The sequence below is a fragment of the Anguilla anguilla genome, chromosome 6 (assembly GCF_013347855.1).
Source record: "Anguilla anguilla isolate fAngAng1 chromosome 6, fAngAng1.pri, whole genome shotgun sequence".
NCBI lineage: Eukaryota > Metazoa > Chordata > Actinopteri > Anguilliformes > Anguillidae > Anguilla > Anguilla anguilla.
The window spans coordinates 29,968,332-29,990,054 of NC_049206.1; the positions used below are offsets into that span (position 1 = coordinate 29,968,332).

At 38.5% G+C, this 21,723-nt stretch overlaps 1 protein-coding gene across 1 annotated transcript in view; it reads left to right on the plus strand.

Annotated features, from left to right (window-relative positions):
• Positions 1-21,723, plus strand: part of LOC118229346 (potassium channel subfamily K member 2-like) — a 103,624-nt gene that overhangs the window by 57,241 nt on the left and 24,660 nt on the right. The window contains exons 4-6 of the mRNA XM_035421241.1: positions 11,263-11,423; positions 13,676-13,862; positions 13,973-14,112. Of these exons, the coding sequence (XP_035277132.1) occupies positions 11,263-11,423; positions 13,676-13,862; positions 13,973-14,112 (488 nt within the window). The remainder of the gene's footprint in view (positions 1-11,262; positions 11,424-13,675; positions 13,863-13,972; positions 14,113-21,723) is intronic.

Below are 21,723 nucleotides of genomic sequence, written 5' to 3' on the forward strand. Positions count from 1 at the left end.
ATTGGTGAGTAAAGATGTCTGAGAACACTTTGAATGACTTTTATTGTTTTTTCCTTTTCTTCACCAGATAGCCTACTTGGGCCTAGTGAGTGGATTCAATGTTAAGGACACAGTGTGGCTTGTGATGTGGAGCACCATATCCAACATTCTGGCATGCAGAATAAACTGGCGCAGGGTGAATGGTAAAACTAGCTTTTGTGATGTTTTTAAAAGACGTTTTAATTGGTAAGAACTGACTGTATTTATAGACTTTTGTTTCGTAGACACATAAAAGGACTAAAGCAATAATTGACATCTTCAATCTGTGGATTGATTGAAGTTACTGTGTCTGTAGCACATGCTTGTTAGTTACTCATAACTTTTGTTCTGTCTTTTATAAGGTGCTGTCATGAAAAATACAGTAACCTCTGAAAAGGAAGTATAGGTTCAGATTACAAAGTGGCTCCAAACCTCCTGGTAACTGTGATGAAGGCCAGAAGGAAAGAATGAGGAAACGTGAGGCCACAGAATCACAATAATGTTGTTTTTTCCTTACCCACAAAATCAACAGCCTTGAATCCACTCACCACCAAGTCAGCATGGTGCCATTTTTATCTCAGTTAGAACTGAGTGGACTTCCACCAAGACTGCACTTTCCCTGTAACTTTTGGTCTTACCCCCGGTTCCAATTCACCTCCTAATAACTTTTCCTATGTACCAACACTCATTTTGCACATTCAGAAGAGTTGGCACTTTGTACTAACTGAAAGCTGGCTAGTACTGGGCATTGGGGTGGCTTTTAACGCTGAGCTTTGGACAATTAGTCGGTAGTCTTAAACCAAAAGTCTTAATAGTGTACCCCCAACGGAGATTTAAAACTCCACCCAGAGTACCTTCAAAAATAATAAAGGAACAATAACAAAGCAAAATAACAAAGTTGTGTCCTGATGGAAGGATGTGTAGTCCAGCTGGGAACACACTAACTAACCAGAGCACTATACAGAAAGAACAGGGAAACATGGGAGTCGAGGTCAAGAATGCACAAATGGTCAAACATAAAATCCAATCAGCGAATAAAGCAAAGGGGCTTGGTGAGAATCGTAATAGAATACGAGAGCGAATGGTCAGAGACACAGTCACAGGACAAACAAACCAGAAGGGCTAAAGCAAGGATCGAAGTCGAATGGAGCAAGCAAGTAGTCATGCATGAGATCTAATCAGCAAACAAACCAGAAGGGCTAGACAGGAATTGGAATCAAATAAAAATAGGGTTGAATATGTGAAATCAAGAAGAAATAACTATACACAACACACCAAGCATGAGTTCGAAGAGCTAGTCTCTCTTGGTGTGGCAAATGGTGGATTTTTCAAGCAGAGTAACCAAAGATGGAAACGTCCAATCAGATGACAAACCAGAAAGATGAATGGCATGGATCCTGTTGAAGACGATATTGGGTGAGTTTGTTTATTCTTTGGAAAATGGTTTATTGCTAAACCATTTTTATTGATAGCATTTGTGTTTCTCTGCAAACGCGCGAAAATACGCTGGTATAATAAAACAGTGATGGTACATATGTAATCCGCATCGTTCCGTTACTACCATAATGTAGAAATCTTTCTTGTGTATACAGCAGCAGTTTCTCGCTACACTTACTAATATAGAATATAAACATAAGACGCAATTTATACTGTAGTCTACCAATGTCTAAATAAAACGATATTCTGTGTGCAGCACACATGTAGCAGGGACGGCTAGTTGATATTTCGTTTTTTTCAATATCATATTTATTATTTGAAATATGTATTATTATTATTATTATTATATCTCTGTTTCTGAGGCGCTCTGAAATGTGCATTCTCTGCTAAGCTGAACAATGGATTGGAATATTTGTCTGACACTTTTTTTTTCTCAGGGAACTGCTATCGGCACATCAATCCACTACCCCGCCACAATCCCCTTGGCTTTGGCATCAACTCTTATATATATATATAGTACATTAATTGTGCTTTTGGAATAAAAACATATTTCGATCAACATATTTATGTCCTGTGTCCTTTCTGGTGCAAGGCTCACTTGCCCCAGGCACTTCATGTACACAATGCCACATTGTAAAGCAATGGTAAATTCAACTGACATTGATATTTGGTGTTCTATATACATCCTGGACATACATTGCAGGATGTTTTTATTGAGCACTGACTTTTGGACAATGTACTTTAGGAAATACACTACAAACATATTTCTTTTCATTAAATGGAAATGAATTTTTGAACTTTGAACTGCTATTTCTGATTAGTTTTTTTTGTTGGTAGATTTGGTAGCCAAGAGACTTCTGATTAAACTGGTATGCAATACTTGTGGCTTCTTCTTAATTACAATGTAAAAAAACTAACGGTAGTGAAAAATGGTCGAAAATCCCTTAGGGTTGAATGAGTTATCCTGTCGAAGCCAAGGCGACACAAGTCACGTCAAAAAGCACTCCCTTTAGTCTCCACCAAATAACTCTTATTTCTGAATGTGGGATCATTTTATTTATTTATTTATTTTTTTTGTTATGCAGGGGAGGCTTGCGACTCATATGTTGAATCTACCGACATTAAAGCCAGGGCTGCATCTGAAAACCACGCCTACTTTCACTATGTTTACACTGTTTCGTCACCACAAGTAGTAGCTGCTGAAAACACAAGCCGACCACGGAGAAGTCACTTCCTTGTAATTGTAATGTTCAAGAACGTGTCTTCAAAAAAAAATGTTATCATTAGAAAAGGCAGTTCAAGCCATATTTCATTCTATTGAGAAAGATGATGGAAAAGGAGGTGAAAGTGAAAGTGCACTTTCTGTCGATGAGGATTTTTATATCCATGCAATGGACTCAATCAAGGATGATGTGAATCCAACGTGAATACCACTATTCAAATAGGTTACGTGTTTTTACTGCTCGTTTAAAAAAATATGAACATTACTTGCTACTTATAAGTAATATTTTACCACTATTTGCTATTATATATTTTTTTTTTTACAGGCAATGCTAAACCTGCAGTTATTCTCACACTGTGTTTGGTACTTTGAGATTTTGCGTCACTTTCACTTTTGAAGCAGACTGCCTCTTCAGTTTATGGCAAAAATGAATAAATAAGTATAAAGTTTTTATCATATAGTTATATATCATGCTAATTCATTTTTATTTAATAATTTGTTATTGTTAAACATAATTATTGTTTGAATTGGTTGCAGTATCATCAAAATTAAAGAAAATAAAATTTATTTTATCATTTCAGTATTCTGAACATATTTTCACCAGGTACTTTATTGACATTTTTACCCATTATAAGCAATGGTATGTTCTATTGACATGACTCTGTCAAAGCAGGGTTTCCGCCAGTGTATTGCAAGCCCGGTGGCACCGCCGTGCCTAAGTTGACCCCCCGCCGGGCCTAAGCATCGGGGAATTTTTAAAAAAATGTATTTTTAAGATGTTTTTAAACTCCAGTTACAATGGGGTGGCTCGGTTGAAAAGCTCACCAGCGACATCTGTTGGTTAAAACGTGAACGCAATAGGAAAACAGCAGGTCTGAGATCAGCGTTCTTTACCCTCATTGTGCGTGGAGTGGCATTCAACCTTTTTGCAGTCTCTGCATTCAACACGCTTCCAACTATCACAAGCTAACGTTACCTAGCAAGCTACCATTTCTTATTTAGTAGGCTAACTAACCTCGTTACAAACTGCGTTATCACTTCATCTCGTTGGTAAGTACATTCTTTTTATATTAATTAAACAGTGCGTAGGTAACGTTAAACTAGTAGCATGAATGTAACGTTCGATATATTGTAACATTACATGACTTATTAATCGCCAACGAAATAACAACTTCACTTGTTTATTAATAACGTTAGCTTGATGACATTGATGTCCACGACAACGCTGTCATAAAAATTTTCTCGACCGTGAAAACTGCCTGACTTGTTTACATTTTGGACAGATGTGGCTACAGAGTAAATCCATCGTTGTTTCCCTCCCAGCACTTTCGACACAAGTAATATCGGAAAAATTCTAAAATTTCATCTTACGGTGAAGAGCGCCTTACCGGCAAAGAAATGTGTTAACACAGCGGCAAAATTCGGCTATATCTAGAAATACCATCTTTGGGTAAAAAACGCTTCGGTTGAGGTGCAGGCCCTCTGTAAGTAGTTGTTGATTTTTTAAAATGAGTGTTGAATAAATGACTTATTTATAACAACATTCACATTACGTAGTCATATTTTCAAATCTCCAGTCAGCTTGGAATCTGTGTTATAGCTTTTTTACATTCTCAATTCCGCGTTCCGTCCGTGATTCTGTTATCACAGAAACTATAGGGCCCTACCTTCATGCTGCCATCAGTCTGTCGCTGGCCCGCGCCGGGCCCCCGTCAAAAAAGACACTTGGTCACCGGCCCGCACCGGGCCCTGTCAATAGATACTTGCCACCGGGCCTAACAACTTTCCTGGGGGAAACCCTCCAAAGTATATTCATACTTCATACAACCTATTCTTAAAATGTAAGATTTGACTTGAGCTGACACTTTTGGCTTAGGTGATACAGTCAAGTGAATGCATTTTTTTAACAAGCAAAAATGATTTTTTCCCCCCTCAAATAATAGGGCATACCAACTAATTGATTGATCATATCCTGGCCAAAACTTGACATTTCCAGACAGGGACAAGCCTTGTGAAAAAATGGGGTTATCTATTAGATAAGCCTGTTCAATCTGTAAAAAAAAAAAAAAAATAGTGAAAAATCATCAAAATCACACTAGGTGTCAAAGTTAAAGGGTAAGCACCACATAACGGCATCTCCCAAAGATATTGGACCAGTTCTTTTTAGTGTAGACGTTTTTCATTAAAATTAAGCTGAAATTGATGTTTGTATGGACCAAAATTTGATGGATCACACCTGATGGAAACATTTGAAGTCACACCAGAAAATGACTTGTGTCATTATTTGTGACATCATAGATGGAACCTAAACAACTCTGATATTTTACATTTAGGCTGATGACCGAAATGGAAGGCATTTGGCTGGAAAGATAACTGAAATGGACAGAATTTAAATATTTGATTTAGAATCTAAGGACATTATCAGTGAGTCTGACGACTCTGATGAGTCTGTAGAAGATTTGCTGACCCTGATACCACAATAGAGCCATTTAGGTTTGAGCCAGAGGTGCAGGGATCATAGATGGAGGATTCTTCCCAAAGCCAACAACCAGAGCACTTTTGCTTTTTAGCTTTCTTACCCTGATTCATATGAGAAGACTGATAGCAATTGTGTGTGTCCCTCTGTGTCCAGTACGAGGATATTAGACAATATGGGCTGCATGCTAACTGGCTTAGCTCTATCAATGGCTGCAGATGGACAGAACTAGCTTAACTCCTGCTGCAGCTCTGTGAAGTGAGGAAAATATACCTTCAAGCATCCCTAAACTTGAGTTATTTACACAGTGCATCTTGTGTTTTTATGACGATGTGATATTTGGGTCGCTGGAGAAACTGATGTAGTTATGATCATTTTATATTATGAGTCAAACGTATTCTTCTAGCCTAATTATGTCATAAATCATACCTCAAAAAGTCACACACCCCCTTTCCCTATGGTATTGGTTTCTTCCAAAAGTTGCAGGATGAAATTGGTTCGCAACAGCAGGTACGCACGCACACAGCACTCTGTTGGAGACTAAAAGCTCTGTTGCGCATCAATGCTGGAGGAGATGTAGGCTACAGCTTAACGGTGTGTTGCTGAAGTGGTTAGTAGAGCATCAATCCCTTTTTCAAACGTGTGAAAGTGAAATGCAATTAGTTATACATACTTAATTGCATTTGAGAAATATAGGAATAGTTTGCTTAGCAAAATAGTTGGCTAGTACCAACTAAAGTTAATAGTCATCCCTCAATCCGGTTGTTTAGCCTTCTGGCTCGCCAGCTAGTCGTGACTTGTGATAGCATAGCATCCTATTTAATATTGGTAAAGGAGAGCTTTGTGAATCATATGGCAGTGAGCTGATAGTTTTTACCACCATTATCACAGGTTATAGTTAGCAAAACACTGAATTCCATTTGATATCTCCAGGTCAAGATGCAGAGGAAAATCTTGTCAGTCTTTAAAAAAACAACAGAAAGCCCCAGCCCTGATCTCAGTCAGGAGGTTGATAGTGCAAGAGGAAGGTTATCTTAGATGAGATTTATGGCGATAGGCTATTTTTCCTTCATGGAAATGTGTGCAGATTTAATTGAAAGATTTGTTCCCTCTTTCATATGACCATTTCAGACCAATCAAGGGATGATGATGATGATCAGGCAGTTAAAGTTGCTGATCTGTGTGAAGCAGGTAAAGATAAGTGAATAGCCTAATGATGATTCTCACAACAACAACATGATGATGATAATAATAATAGTAATAATAATTGTGCCATTTTCTTTTTTTCTGGGGAAGGACCCCCATGCCCCCCGCTCTAATTGTGCCCCTCTCCAGAATTTTGGCTTGCATGACGCCCCTGTTTAAATGTATTTTAAAATGTATTTTTCTAAGCCTAAATTTACCACTATAAAAGTTCACCCAAACTGTCTGGGCGTGGTAATGAGAACCGTCAGTTAGCTATGATTGACAGACCGTGCCCCGTTACCATAGCTACCTCCATGATATGCGCTCATTTTGTGGGACTGAATTTTCACAAGCTAGTTAACTATATCAAGTATTGATAGATAGCTACGGTAAGGACGTTGACTTATATCCAATAATAATTTTTGCTAGCTAGCTAGCCAAGTTAAGATAAAACCACAACTTTAACGTCCTTATGAAAGAAAACTAGTTATCGATAACATTACCTTATGAAAGCAAACTACCTAGCTAGGTAACGTTAGCTAGCTAGTTAAATGAATATAACCAGAAATAGTCTAATAGTCCTTAAAAGGCACTCTAATTTAAGTGAACCTAACGTTAGTCAAATATTTGTATTGTCTTACCTGTAAGCCTGCGGCACAAACTATGGGTCACGAGTTATCCATGGGTCCCCAAATATGATTTATAATGAGCTATCACTGCAATCTGACTGACCTCAATTTTGCAAACATGCCATTGTTTTCATAAGAGGGTCTTCAATGTGTAAATCGACAGTAAACATCATTAGATTAGCGTTGCTATTAGGCAATCAGGTATTAAATAATTACCACTTCTACTTTGAACGACATTGTATATGACTCAGTATGCTCACACAGGATAAACGAACACAACAGGGTTGTATCAACTCGGAGGTAGCTACAAATCGCTGGTTGATTTTAAATGTTAATTAGACTGAATGTAACATTATATAGAGCAGAACCTGGAAGGTAACAGACATGGAGATTACAGACCTGCTTCAACTAATCAAGAGATAGCTGAATGGTGTAGTCATTGAAGCAAGTGTTAGTCCTAGGTTGGAACACAAACAATCTATTAGGGGGTATTCTAGGGCTGGTGCTGAATACCACTCCAGTAATTGATTTAAATATTTTTTATTACATCATAGTAAATTAATTAAACAACTTTCCCATGTCTGAATATTTTGCAGAACTTGTCATTATTTGGTGTTGGAAAAAAAAACCCAATAAATGCTATATGTTACACTCTGGTTTGTTTGATAACTTTTATAAATAACATTCTTTATTTCAAATGTGTAGTAATGAAGTTCAAATTTAATTTACATTACATGTCAAGTCAAAGCACAGTAGAAAGAGAATAGCCCTTCAATTGACATTTACATTTTAGTCATTTAGCAGACACTTTTAATCCAAAGCGACTTCCAAGTCGGTGCATCGAAATAAGCCAAGTGATAATATCAAGTCTAGTTAACAATCTTAGACATTATTTACACAGAGTGCTACAGTCAAGTGGGTAACTTGAGAGCATAGCTACGTGCAGAAACCTGTTGGGAGAAAGGGGGTTAGTATTTTATTTTTTTATAAATATATAGAAGATGCTGTTTGAATAGGTGAGTTTTCAGTCTGCAACAGAAGATTGAGCGGGTTTCAGCAGTTCTGACAGCAGCGGGAAGTTCATTCCACCACCGCAGGGTCAGTACAGAGAATAGCCTGCAGCGGGCTGAGCTAACTATGAGTGCTGGAAATGTGTATTGACCTGCAAAAAAGAAGATATAAATATATTAGTAAAAGCATAGCTCTTTTTGCGCCAATCTAGAAAATACATCACTCTAACACATAAATGACATAACATTACCGGTAACGTTATCTATCTAGTACTAACCTAGCTAACGTTACCGCACAGGTAAAATGGGTTTTGAGCATGAGAGAAAATGCAGGAGAACAGGACACTGACTTCTGTCAAGCTAGTCTAGCTTGCTGGATTAAGTTAATTATCCAAACAGCTAATGTTAGCTTTTTAAAATTGTTGGTCATTTTAGCTAGCTAACTAGATGAGGAAGATGGCGCCTGTGTGACGGCAGCCTGTCACAGCAGCGATGACAATGAGGAGGAGTACAGAGGTGTGGTGGGGAGCTTTGTCAGATGGTCGGAGAAGAACCACCTACAGCTCAACATTAATAAGACCAAGGAGCTGGTGGTGGACTTCCGGCGGAAGAAGAGGCTCCCATTAGCATCCGGGGAGTAGAGGTGGAGATGGTGGACTCGTACAAGTTCTTGGGGGTGCAGCTAAACAATAAACTGAACTGGTCGGACAACACCGAGGCCATCTACAGGAAAGGGCAGAGCAGACTGTTCTTCCTCAGCAGGCTCAGATCGTTCAATGTGTGCAGCAGGCTACTGCGGATGTTCTATGAATCAATAGTGGCCAGCACACTATTATTCGCGGTGGCATGCTGGGGTGGTGCTACCAAAGCATGTGAATCAAGCAGGCTCAATAAGCTGGTGAGGAAGGCCAGCTCCGTTGTGGGCACTGAAATGGACAGTTTGGAGGTAGTAGGAGAGAGGAGGATGAAGGGGAAGATCAGTGCCATCCTGAGCAATCCCTCCCACCCCCTACATGAGGAGTTGTGGCGGATGGGGAGCTCCTTCTGCCATAGGCTCATCCACCCCAGGTGCAAGACGGAGCACCTAAGGCGTTCCTTTGTGCCAACCGCCATCAGACTGCATAATGACAGCCATACCTTTTAGAGGACTTTCCTGCTGCACTAAAAAAGCACTTTTTAAAATTTATTTATTTATTTATTAATTAATTTTTTTTTTTTTTTTTAATCTTTATTGTTAAAGAAAATCACTAAAAGCACTTTTTATGTCTTTTATGTCTATGTGTGATATGCCGTTTTTATCTGCTGCTGTAACACCCAAATTTCCCCACCTGGGGATTAATAAAGTCTATCTTATCTTAATGTTAGTGCTATATAAACTAAAAATAAATCGAGCTGTTAAAAATAAAGTGAGCCATTGAGAGCTAGCTAGCTAACCTAACTCTACATTATATATCTAGCTAGCTAGCTAACTCAGCTAGCTAACATGCTAGATAAAGACAGTTAGCTAACATTATCCAAACCGCCAGCTTTTAAAAAATCATTGGTAATTTTAGCTATTTCTCGTTAGTTTATCTAGATAGCTAGCGTTTAATAAACAAACAATAAATCCGGTAACGTCAGCTATGACAGTAAGTTAGTTTGCTTGCTAGCTAAGGTTAGCTAACTTATCAGGCATGGAGATCATGATAAAAACAATGTATGACAACTACAAATATACTTAGAAAATGTATGTAACTATATATTATGAGCAAAACAATGAGAATATAAATGGGTTGTTATATGTCATCATTGGTGAGACAGTAATCAATGATGCCCAACATTAGAAAAGTAGTGGGGTTGCTTACCGTTCTCTCATCGTGTTTCTTCAATGCCTCTTGTGCAAATAGCACATAAAACCTAGAAAGTGTGACCAACTACCATGTTAATCCTTTAAAGGTGAGGTGAGTAAGGTGTTTTAACCGTACTTGTGTTCCGTATTCAGAGAGGGTGTTAGTAGTTAAAACCACTGGATTCAGAAATATATTTCACATAATCCTCTCTTCCATGACAATACCTACTAACTCTCATCAAAGATGCCACTCAACATTGGTAATAAAACTAGCTTACAAAATAGCAACATTAACATAACATTAATTGCAGTTGGGCTTAACACCACTTTTTAATTAATTTTAAATGGAATGGCAACTGAACATTTCAGAATGTAATGTAAGAAGGATTTTACCAAGTGAACACCCCACCCCCCACCCCACCCCGCACGCTTGACGGAATCCAACAGCAATCTAGATTGACTGTACTGAGAGTAACAGAGGTGTGTTGTGGTCTGCTAATGAATATCAAAAACATAAGAGTAAGTTATAAGAGTCAAATGTCTGGGGCTCCCAAATGTCTGGGGTGCCCAAATATGAGCTGCCCATATGTTAGCTGGCTTGTCTGGGGAGAGGTACACACAAACTTAACCATGCTTAACAGTAGATCTACCCTGGAGCTTTGTATCATTTGATTGATTGTGAGGGATTGGTGAATGTGATCAGGGAAATGTAATCTTCATGTTAGTGCTATCGTTTAGGACCAAAGTAAAATGAAAGTAGGCCAAATTAATTTCTTTAAAAATAGAAATTCCAGTCCAGAGTGCTTTAAGACCACTAATGTGAAGTATTAGCACTTTTCAGTGTGGTAGTAACGAGTTAAACATGCAAGGAACATGTGTGTGGAAGGTTCTTTATTTCTATTTAGATCTATTTCGCTCCAACCACCTGTAGAGGGTGACTGGATCATCACTCAAATGTCGATTTCCTTTCAAATTGAACGTCCAAACAGACAAAAAATGAATTAACAAATTACTATGCATAGTGAACTGAATCATTGAATCTCTGAAAAGAACTGAAATGCTTACTGCTAGTTGGAACCCACCCCAATGGGTGGTTAACTAAGCCATACCAGGGTTCTCTGGCCTTCAACCTATTGTTAGTCCATTACCTCGGCTGCATCTCGCTCTTCTAAATATTGAATATGAGACAGCATGCAACATCTTAGATAATCTGAAATGCCCTGACAGGGTCATTTGACACATTTGACAGAATATGGCAGCCACATTGCACGTAATTTTACTTCTATTTGAAAACTTCGAAAAAGAAATCATTATTATTCCTCAAAAACTTTTGGAAAACAAGTAGCCAATACAAAATACTTGACATTTATCCCAAAAGGAATGGTGATACTTTGACCAGATGTGTAAATAATAAAGTAAATTACTCATGATATTAATCATCTTTCTTGCCTTGCCAGGCTTTGGAAATATCTCACCTCACACAGAAGGGGGAAGGATATTCTGCATAATCTATGCTTTGCTGGGCATCCCCCTCTTTGGGTTCCTGCTGGCGGGAGTCGGGGACCAGTTGGGAACAATTTTTGGGAAAGGAATTGCCAAAGTAGAGAAGATGTTTGTTGTGAGTAATTCGTAAACAGTTTTTACTTGTTTTATATGAATGCTCAATCAGCTAGTTTGCATCATGTATCATCATAGATGCTTTCAAAATTATTTATTTTCTGGCCAATTGTAACTTCCAAGTCATATGTGATTATTGCCATGTACAATTTTTAAAAAAATTAAGGTGTCAAAAATATGCATATATATATATATATATATATATATATATAGCTTATAGCAGGTACACTGACACAAACACATCCTAAAAAGCAATTAAATTCTATTTACCAAGCTAATTATCAACCAAATTATTTTTCTACATATATCCAAACAATTAATCAAAAGAATAGGCTCTATGCACGTTGTGACGTCACAAAAGCGGAACACAGGCTCGTTTACTTCCGGTTACTGGGTGGTCTATTCAGAAAAACATGACAGGAAAATTTCAGATTTTTTAATAAGACATACAAATTTTAAAAATAGCAAAATGTATTAAATTGAAAAAGATTTGATTCATTAATTCAGTTAATTATGACAAATCTAAAAATGGCCTTTTCAAAACCTTTCAAGTTCCAAAAAACATAAGAGAACATAAATTCTGCAATGCATATGTCAGGAAGGTTCAACTTCTCTGTAAGTTTTCATCTCTCCAAGAAAAAAACGCTAACATATATATTCCATATTTATTCCAGTAGACTGAACACCGCTACCTATTAAAATGCAAGCTCTGCAAAAATACACATTAAACTGTCTGAATTAACAGAAATCATCTAGCTACATGCAAATACATTTTGCTAAGACTACATTAAACACAAAGATTCCTTAATCGCGATGATAAAATGCAACCGCGGAAACATCACCACAGTAACCACTTAACAACTGTGAATGTGTACAGATTGCTAGAAAGACTGATAGAAACCATTCTCTCATACCATAAATACACAAGGCAGGACACTTCTACAATATGATGTCAGTAAAGTCCATTAATTGCTATTGGTGATACAAGCCCCCGTAGCGGCTAATGCAAGCGCTGGGCGACTTCCAACATATTTGCTGGCACAGAAAAAATAGCCCCCGGAGGATAACAAGGACTTTTTTGTACATAACTAGGTACAGGGTGTTACCGATATTTTGCCTATTAGGATGGCAGGTATGCCATCCAGCCAAGTTATGCCTTGGCGGGGCATTTTTATATACGTAATAAATGTTTACATTTTGCCTTCTATCCCCTGACCCTGATTGAGAATAAGTACTCTCATTCTACTGGGGTATAACCAATTAATGTTAAAACACATTTAGCTACCTTCGTAATCGTATATATATGACAAAACAGAATTTAAAGCCCTTTCTAATGACTTTTTCTTGTAAATCGGGTTAATCGGTAAACCTCGTTCACAGTTAATTTGGGCAAATGAAAACAGGTGCCTCTGCCATCTCTTTTCCATTAACTTCGCTGGCTTCCGCTTTGACTGGAAGTAAGCAAGCCTGTTTGGCTGAATGTGGAAGTTGTGCATATAGCCTATTAGGCCTCTTGTTAGTCTTGAGAAACAATCAGTGACCTTTTTCAGCAACAGTTCAGTATGGGAGTGGCAGGAATTTTTTCTCTTCTGAGGTACACATTTGACAAACAAGATGCAGATAGCTAGCTATAGCTAACATTAGGAAACAAACATTTGACAGTATTCTTCATTCTGCTCATTTACAATGGTGACGGTAGAGAAGACACAATCAAGCTCCAAAAAATTCCAGGAAGAGCTACACAAAGCAGTTGACTTTCATCAAGCAAATAAGTTTTATGCGTACTGTGAGTATTTAAGTTGTGACATATGCACAAATTGTATTTATGCTAATACCTAAGATTTTCCCCAATGCAGTGCTGGCACCAGTGGCAATAATTCACCAGGTGAACCATCAGTAGTGGAAGGAATGTAACCATGTGTTTGATGACCTCATATAAGCAGATATTAAAATGAATCTATAATAGGAAGAACAATATTCATGTATTGTCTCAGCTTGCTGAATATTCCAACTAATTTCATTCACAATCCTGTTTTGATTGTCATGGCAAAACAGTAAAAAGATTACAATAGCAGAATGTGCACAGATGCTGGTAATATATTTCTCACAAATGGGGCTTGATCATCCCATTTAATCCCGCTGTGATTCTGTGATGGATGAAAACTGTTAATATATCAGGCAGTGGTGTAAAATGTAAGAATGTGACAGGACTGTTCATTGAGGTGTGCTCGCATGTTTCTGATTCTTTTGCAGAAATGGAATGTGAGCCAAACCAAAATCCGTGTGATATCTACACTGCTGTTCATCCTTTTTGGGTGCCTGTTGTTTGTAAGCCTTCCAGCAGTTATCTTCAAACACATAGAGGGATGGAGTGCACTGGAGTCCATTTATTTTGTTGTAATCACCTTAACAACAATTGGATTTGGTGATTTTGTCGCAGGTAAGAATGGGTTTTATTTTTTAGGTTTGAAATGCAGTACTGTTTTGTTTTGTTTCGTTTTGATGCCTTAATCTACAGCTACTTTTGCAAAACTGTTTTTCTACTTCTAGGAGGGTCAGAAATTGAGTACCTGGACTATTATAAGCCTGTGGTGTGGTTCTGGATCCTGGTTGGTCTGGCTTACTTTGCCGCTGTGCTCAGTATGATAGGAGACTGGTTTCGGGTCATATCAAAGAAAACAAAAGAGGAGGTATGTTTTCATCTTATAAACAAATAAAGCAATTGTGTTAACACTGTAACTATGGGTCTGGAGAAACTTCCATGGCAACATTGTCAATCAATCTTAGTGACTGCTTTAAATCGATTGCGGAAAACTGAATAGCTGAATTTAATTTGAGTTGCTTACTATACTTAACATCTACAAATTTCATGGCTCAAAATCCAAAATAATAGATAATATAATAAGATAATAAATAATTGAAATATAAGCATATTTTTGTGAGAAAATAAATGTACAGAAAGTAGATTTTTTGTATCAATACTACATTGCTGTATACTGTTTTGTCACTGCTACCAAACCATACAGATATTGTAGGCAAAAATTACAAGCACATTACTGTGCCAATGCCCACGTAATAGGCATTATTAACCTGTCTGCTATCTGTGCTATGGAACAATATGCACAGACTGTGCCCTACTTCCCACAGCAAAAGATGGCAAGCAAAAGTGTCTAGACATAGTTGGCAGTCTGTGTGGATCCGGTCCAGAATGTGATCTGACACTTTTTGCCTGTATTGAGAAATACATTTCTGAGGTATATGGAGGACTCTGTTTAATTGCAACATGAATTTTGTTTGGTTCTGCAATTCCAGCACATCAGATGTAAGATTTTGTCAAATGCATATTATTACGAGTGCATAATAATAATAACAATCAAAATGAAACGGTCAATTATCATGTTCTATTCCCATGTAAAGTAAGGAGATTCAAATAAGTCACAGCTTTAACAGATAAAATCAAGAGATTAAGAAACCACTTGTTTTCTAATTATGTACAGTGCTGTGAAAAAATATTTGTTTCCTTCCTGATTTACTCTGTTATTGCATATTTATCACACTAAATGGTTTCAGGTCTTTGGACAAAATGTAATATTAGACAAAGGGAAACTAGAGTAAACACAAAACACATTTTTTAAATATTATTTTATTTATTTACCATATTATGCCATAATCGTAGGATATTCCAGAAGAGAGGAGAAAAAAAAGTTATAATCTATCAGTCTGGAAATATATTAGTCTGGAAAGGGTTTTAAAGTCGTGTCTAATGGTATGAATCCACTTTTTTCTCCTAATTGGCTTGGTGTTTACTCATGAGAGGACATAAAACCTAAAACCAGTATTATTGGCTTTGTTATTTCTACAGCCCACCACACAACTTTTAGCATTTTCATAATCTTGTAAATCTTATAAAGTATGACATTGTTTTCCCCCATCGTGGGGGCATGGCCTTTTCTTGCTCAGTCTCTGTGACTATAACTGACCCCGTCCCTTCCCTGGTGACTGACAGGCTGAGTCGTTCAGTAATAAATACACAATGACATAAATACAAGTGTAAATAAATATGCCTTGCAATAAATACATGTAGCAGTAAATATGCACTGAAATTAATAAAAGAGCCAACGTGAAAACAAATAAAAATGTTGTGCAATAAATAAGAAATTATTTAAATAATTTAATAGATATTTATTTTTTAATATATTAATCTATTTAATAATCTCTTGCTTATTTAGTTAATTATCAATTTATTTATTAAATTTTCTCATATTTGGACTTCCATACGTGGCGTGTATTTCAGTCAAAAGGTGTTCTTTTGGAGACCTTCTGTGCAAAACAACCTATTCATAATGGTTTCTATATCACACACTAACAATCAAACTGCTTGGTTTCCCCTTGCTGTGCCCTCTGACCTACTTGTGCCAAACTGTCAGGGGAAGGGGATGGAGGGAGAACCAGTTGTAAGTACCCCTGTAATTTGCATATACAAACAGTGGCAGTGTGAAATGAGGCAAAGCGTCAGGCAGTACCAAAACAGTGACACAAATTTTTACATATAGGTGCTCATTCTTGAAGCACAATATTTACTAAATATACTACAACAACTAATAAATAAATAAATAATAAGCCAGCCCATTCTCAGCACTCCTAGTTATCAAAACTTACAATGGAATTTCACAGGAAAGTGTGAAGTGATGCAGCTGAAGTCTTTGACCAACTGAAACTTGTATTTTGCTATCCCATGCATGCACACACATGCAAACTCACACACACACACACACACAAACACACACGCACACACACGTGAAGGGGTCACTGAATGGTTTGAATAAATGCAAATTTTAGAGTTCAGTGGTGCAAAAACCATAGGCACTGGTGTACAGGGATGTGTATAAAGTTATATGGTTAGATGAGTCATTCTTCACCATATACTCGACCAGTGGGTGAATGCATGTGTGGCGTACACCAAGAGAATGGTAAAGGGGTGAATGCTTGACCCCTACAGAACGGGGGTACGCCTGTGTTATGCTGTGAGAGGCATTTTCCTTGCATGGTTTGGGTCCACTTGTCCCCTTAGAGCAGGGGTGTCAAACTCAAATACACAGTGGGCCGAAATTAAAAAATTGCTACTAGTCGAGGGCCGGACGGGTTCAATGTTTATTGAAAACTTATTGAAATGACCTTATTGCACATATTGAACCTGGAACTAACAAGGCCTATAGATCATTACCTATAAAACAACATTAATTATGAAATAAATGAAATAAAAATTTAAATAATAAATAAAATCAGTTTTATTAATTTCGTATGGCTCTATCTGAAGTTTTTCCAGAGTAATTTCAAGTGAAAACATTTTCTACAGGCAAACAACAGCCAAAAGTAATTTACTTCAAAGAAAAATCAAATGTCCTGTAGTAGCAAGAGAAAAAAAAATGCAAAAATGAAACTGCATTAAAAACTGAAAATGCGTCAAAGCACCGTTTGCTGCTCTGTGATGCTCACTTGTCTGAGCCAGATGCTTGGTGTCTCATCTTGGATAAAAGTTCATCAATGTCTGGGGTCAGGCTCTGAGCTGAAGAAATCCTCAGGATTGAGTGAAGGTGTTCATCAGTAAGACGACTCCTGTGTGAATTTTTGTTTATCTTCATCAAAGAGAACAGTTGTTCACACAAGTATGTGCTGCCAAACATAGAGGGCATTTTAGCAGCCTGGGAGCGCAGCTGGGGCATTGTGTCGTGGATGAAACGTGGAAACTCTGCAGCGCCCATAGACTCATATTTTGCCTTCAGTGTGTCACTACATTGGAGCTCAATCAGCTCCATTTGGAGGTTTGATGGTGCGCTTTCCACGTCAACTGCAAATGGATTACTGAGCAGTTCAAGCCTGCTTTTTTTGGCTTCGAAATCGGCAAATCGCCGTGTGTAGTCGGCACCAAGTATGCCGAGTTTTTCAGCAAACTGTGTAGTTGGGAAAACGGTGGAAGCGACCTGCTCTTTCATTGTTTGGCAGCACGGAAAATGGCTCAAGTTTTCCTGCAGCATCTGCATCTCCCACAGGCGCAGCTTGGTTTTAAAAGCCTTCACTGTAGCGTACATGTCAGTGATGACACGGCCCCGCCCCTGAAGCTGCAGGTTGAGCGCATTCAGGTGGCTCGTGATGTCACACAGAAACGCCACTTCACACAGAAACTTTTTATTTCGGAGCTCTGTTGCGTCTTTCCCTTTGCTTTCCAAGAACTCACAGATCTCCTCACGCAACTCAAAAAATCGTTCCAGCACCTTTCTCTGGCTTAGCCATCGCACCTCTGTGTGATAGGGCAAGTCACCATATTCTGAACTTAACTCCTCCAGAAAAGACTTGAACTGGCGGTGATTTAAACCTTTGGCTCTGATAAAGTTAACCGCTCATGTTATGACGCTCATCACATGTTCCATTTTCAAGGCTTTGCCACACAACGATTCCTGGTGTATGATGCAGTGATAAGCTGTCAGCTCACTTGTAACGTTTTCCTCCCGCATCTTTTCTCGGATTCTCCCCACCAATCCACTCTTTTGACCGCACATCGCAGGCGCTCCATCTGTTGTCAGTCCCACAAGTTTATCCCACAGCAGTCCCATTTTATCTACACAACTGGACACCTCTTCAAAGAGATCTTTCCCTGTAGTTGTGCCATGCATTGAGTGTAATCCCAAAAACTCTTCTGTTACGCACAGGCTTGAGTCCACTCCACGGATGAAAATTGACAGCTGGGCAGTATCAGAAGTGTCGGTGCTCTCATCCAAAGCAAGGGAGTATGCGATTAAATTTTTTCCCTTTCTCACAAGCTGTTGTTGGAGATTGGCAGCAAGCTGACGCACACGGTCAGCAACGGTGTTTCGGCTCAGGATCACATTTGAAAATGCTTGCCTTTTTTCTGGGCACACGGCGTCACAAACTTTAATCATGCAGTTTTTGACAAATTCCCCCTCGGTAAAGGGCCGGGCTGATTTTGCAACCTCTGCTGCCACAATAAAACTGGCCTTAACAGCAGCCTCGCTTTGTGATTTGGCTTTTGTGAACATAGCCTGCTGTGACACCAGACTTCTTTTAAACTTTTCTACCTTCTGCAGCTTTTGTGTCGTGTCCAGATGCTTGTATCTGTCGTGGTGCTTCGTTTCATAGTGAATTCTTATGTTGTATTCTCTCATTACAGCCACACTGTCTCCGCACAGAAGACACACAGCTTTGCCCTTTACATCCGCGAACATATACTCTGCCTCCCACCTGTCTTGAAAACAGGGGTTTTCAAAGTCCACCTTTCGTTTAGCCATTTTTTGGGGAGAGGGATGTTGAAAGTTGACACAGGTGGTGTGTAACACCGTAAGATTGCTGATGAACGAGTGAGGGGCACGTTCGCGGGCCCGTGATTGACGTGCCGACGCACGGGCAGTGCATTGTGTGACTTGTAGTATTATGGTTATGCGTGCGATATACCGCGGGCCAGCTCTAATAGTAAATAGATTTTATCATGCGGGCCAAAGATAATTCATTCACGGGCCGGATGTGGCCCGCGGGCCTTGGGTTTGACACATATGCCTTAGAGGGAAGGGTCACTATTCTGAGTGATCACCTTTATCCTATGATGAAACATTTCTAACCTGATGGGAGTGGTTTCTTCCTGGATGACAATGCCCCCATGCCCTGGGCATGATAGGTCACTGAATGATTTGATGAGTATGAAAATGATGTGTATCATATGCTATGGCCTTTGCAGTCACCAAAACTCAACCCAATTGAACACCTATGGGACATTTTGGACCTACATGTTAGGCAGCACTCTCCACCACCATCATCAAAACACCAAATGTGGAAATATGTTTTGGAAGAATGGTGTTCCATCGCTCCAGTAGAGTTCCAGATATTTGTAGAATCTATGCCACATTGAAGGTGCATTGAAGCTGTTCTGGTGACCCAACACCTGACTGAGACACTTTATGCTGGTTTTTCCTTTAATTTGTGACCCATATTGTGGTGCTTCAATACACATTCGGCACTCCACAGTGACGAGAGCCCATCATCACCCCCGTCTGTTGGGCCGGATTATTGGCGACTGGTATTTTCCCTGTGATATGCTCTCCCATTTTAGTATCAGGGAGAGAGCCGACAGCACCAGGGGAAGCTCATTCAGGACCATGGAAAATCCTCCACATACAGCACGGGAACATTTAAACACACCTGTCCCCGATTGTTCTAATGGCTCACATCCTTTTTAAGATGTGCCACACAGAACACCATCCCAGCTGTGAAGCATGGAGGTGGCAGCATCATGATGTGGGGGTGTTTTGCTAGAAAAGGGACTGGTGCACTTCAGAAAATAGATGGCATCATGAGGAAGGTGGATTATCTTGATATACTGAAGCAAAACCTCAAGACATCAGCTAGAAAGTCAAAACTTTGTCACAACTGGGTCTTCCAGCAGGACAATGACCCTAAGCATACCTCCAAAGTTGTAACAAAATGGCTTAAATACAATTGTGAGGAGCTTGTGGAAGGCTATCCCAAGCGTTTGATTCAAGTTAAGAAATTAAAAGGCAATGCCACCAAATACTAACAAAGTGTATGCAAACTTTTGACCCACTGTAATTCTGATATAGTAAATTAAAACTGAAATAAATTTCTCTCTAATCGATTGTTTTACAATAACCTACCATATATGCCCTAATCGACTTGAAAAGAAAAGAAATGTATGGTAACATGAAATGTGCAGAGTTATGAAAAACTGAATTTGAATATCTTTAGCATAAGTGTATGTAAACTTTTGACCTCAAACTGTATATTGGTCAATTCTATGATTGTGTACAGAATGTATATTATTATTTGGACTTAAGCATACAGATTGAGTTACTTCCTGTATGAAATGTGCAATATAGATAAAATTAGATTTTTGATTAGGATGTGTTCGATATTTCAGAAACATTAAGCAACAAACAGGCCAAATTTTACTTGATGTATTTTTGAATTAACAAAAATGAACATGGCAGGCCCATTAAAAGGTAAACAAACTTACAGATGTTGCACTGTAACTTATAACAATTGTAATGTGCCATGGTGCGTTCTTTGTCTTTGGTAGTAAAGCTGTTGAAAAATGGTTGTAGTTGTTTGTAGCGTTGCCTTTGTGTGTAACTGCTGGATATAATCTGGAAAACAGCCCATAGCTTTATGGGAATATAAGGGCAGTCAGCCAGTCATTCCCAAAGCTCTTCACCATAAACACATCTTCCTGGATAGCAGGAATCAAATCTGATTCTATGCCCTGTATGCTCAGGGTTAGCGCGTAATTTTGAAGAAAACAATTTCCCATCTGACAAAGAAGTAAAAGAGACAGGCGTGTACCCTACCAGCTTCCTGCCCAGATTGCCCCTTTTATGTTCCTGCCCTGGTCGTCTGATAATTCAGTGCAACAGTTGGGGCCATCACTTTCAAACGGCATAATTTGCTTCTATGGACAATGTAATTTGATGGAAGGAAATAAACAAAGCTTAGAATTGCAAAAATATTAGATAAAATTAGCTCACGTGTACTTGGGGGAAGAACACAACCTTTTTTGAAACAGACCTGTATATTCCTTTTAGAATAAAACAGGTATAAATACAATTAGAAAATTTGGGCTGTCAAACTAAATGTATCTTCCTGGTGTCCCTGTATGCACTTTGAGTTAAGAAATGCTAAGGCAACCAGCACAGACATGTGACTAATTACACAAATGGGGACTAATTATGAGGTGTTCATCAGTGCAGAACAATAAAATGTTCTGTGCTGCTGTAATCAGTGTCCATTTACCCTGCATTTCTCCCCGGCACTGCACGTAGGCTACTGATTTCAAACAAACGGTTGTTATTTTTTATAGGGAGGTGAAGTGTAAGTCCCGTTGAATGGCATTTCCAGTACTGCTTCATGCTGAATGGCAATCTAAAAACACAAAACGTGGCATTTTAACGATACACACTTTGCTTATATTTGGCTTATGCTGCTCTATTTAATAAAGAGGGGTACACGTTAATGAAACTTCCGCTTCACCTCCATATTAATATTCATGGTTTCGTGGTTTTAAGATAACATTGGTCTTTCTAATAATTTTTTTCAATTAACTGGATATGGCACAGTAGAGAATGTAAATCAGTGAATAATGATGCAGGGATGGCTACTGAATAAGAAAAATTCTGAATGTTACAATGCAATTGGAAATTTAAGTATTTTTGCTATTGATTTGTCATCAGAACAATTATTTCTCAGCAGATACGCTACTGTTAATTTTATGCAGGGGAAAC